Source organism: Gavialis gangeticus, unplaced genomic scaffold (assembly GCF_001723915.1).
Source record: "Gavialis gangeticus isolate Ggan-Ray unplaced genomic scaffold, GavGan_comp1, whole genome shotgun sequence".
NCBI lineage: Eukaryota > Metazoa > Chordata > Crocodylia > Gavialidae > Gavialis > Gavialis gangeticus.
Window position 1 is genome coordinate 199,239 of NW_017729000.1, and position 1,714 is coordinate 200,952.

Below are 1,714 nucleotides of genomic sequence, written 5' to 3' on the forward strand. Positions count from 1 at the left end.
ATCCTCCCATCTCGGGCAAGACCCCCTTATCTTAGCAGGAACAGGACAAGAACGGCCTCACGGTCCCCTGGGACGTCTGGTGGGGCAGGAAGGGGAACATGCCCTTAGGCAGGTTCAGCAAGGAGGAGGAGGAGGAGTTGCTCCAGAGCAGGGGTTCCCAGACTTTTTCTTTTGTGTGCCCCCTGCCAGATCTGCCAGCTGCCCATGTGCCCCTCCAGCACCCGCCCTACATGTTAACCCCTTTCATGCCTATTATTATTGAAATTCAATTTGCCATTACGCAGTTTCTCTCATGTACCCCTCAGATGTCTTGCATATTCCCCAGGGTAGTTTCGGAGCCCCTGCTCTAGAGCAAGCTCTGACATCTCCCCTGCGCCAAGTGCCTGTGGCCAGAGCCAAAGCCAGCAGGCCCATATGGGAAGAGGAGATGAAAGACAAAGACCCCTCACTTGGGAACCTGCTGCAGAAAGCGCTGGTAGCCCAGGGTGTTCTTCCCATAATCAATTTGCTTCTGCCTACGCTGCAGGGTGGTTTCATCTGTCTCAATGTCAGATCTGGGGAAAAGGAACCCAGTTAGCACTAGAGACCCCAGACATGAGCCTGCACAAGCCACATCACTGGCAGAGACCAACACACCTGCATCCCGAGCGGGCTCCTTGCGCTAGGCTTGGCCGCGTGCCGACCCCGACGCTGACCACGCGAACTCGGAAAGAAACGGGGTCAGAGGACAAAGGCCTGTTCCGGGGGAGAAGAGGCTTGTTCAGCAGGAGCCCCACAGCGTAAAGGTGGCTTGCGTCACCGATGGAGGCGACTCGCGGCATTCGCCGGACAAGTCAGCTGCTGGTTCTGTGAAGCAGAACCAGAGCTGCCCCACCCAGGCACCCAGGGGAACGGAGGACTCGGCTCTTCAGGAGCTCAGGCCCGAAGCACAGAGACCTGCAAGCTCTCTGCCAAGGGATAGGGGATCCCTCCAGGTGCACTGAAGTCCTGTCAAGGGTGCCACGCAACAGTAACGCTGCTAGGAGTGCAAACAGGATGGACTCGACAGACCCAGAGCTAGCATCAGAAAGCAGCGTGGCCTGCAGGGTCTCAGAGGAACTGCTCTGTTATCTTTCTGTGGTCAAAACAGCAGCAGACACTTAACAGCTGGTATTTTCAGGGGGAAGGGGGGGGGTTTAAGTCTATCTGGGGGTACCTCGACCCTACAGACGCCGAGAACCACTGCTCTGGAGACACGGAGATGCTATTGCTCTACTGCTCCCGAAGTGGTTGGGGGCAGAGACGGGGCAGCCAGAAAGACGCAGCCGCACTCACCCCACTGCCCTTACAAAGCCTTTCTGACCGGCAGCTCCCCACCTGCCGCTGCTTAAGTCTCTACGGGGCCAGCTCTGCTGGTGACCAGCGCTCCTCACAGCAGCCTGCGAGCACCCGACCAAGCCGGGGCTCCTCCCTGCCCCGCGCGGGCGAGCGCCCGGGCAGACCCCGCCGCTCTGCCCCGCGGAGGCCGCAGAGGCAGGAGCGCCAGCGCCTCGGCTACAGCAGCAAGGGGCGGCGCGGAGAGCCCCGCCAGGCTGGCAGCGCCCAGGGCTTCCTGCGGCGACCCCGCTGCCTTCCCGGACGCGGTGGGGTGGGGCAGGGCGGGAGCCTGTGCCGCAGCCGCAGCCGGGACCGAGACCCCGGGCAGGGCACCGTCAGAGCCGCGCGGGGCCGGGGC

At 61.8% G+C, this 1,714-nt stretch overlaps 1 protein-coding gene across 1 annotated transcript in view; it reads right to left on the minus strand.

Annotated features, from left to right (window-relative positions):
* Positions 1-821, minus strand: part of LOC109289734 (oocyte-specific histone RNA stem-loop-binding protein 2-like) — a 9,867-nt gene extending 9,046 nt beyond the window's left edge. The window contains exons 1-2 of the mRNA XM_019505934.1: positions 637-821; positions 450-554 (exon numbers count right to left, since the gene is read on the minus strand). Of these exons, the coding sequence (XP_019361479.1) occupies positions 450-554; positions 637-821 (290 nt within the window). The remainder of the gene's footprint in view (positions 1-449; positions 555-636) is intronic.
* Between the last annotated feature and the right edge of the window lie 893 nt (positions 822-1,714).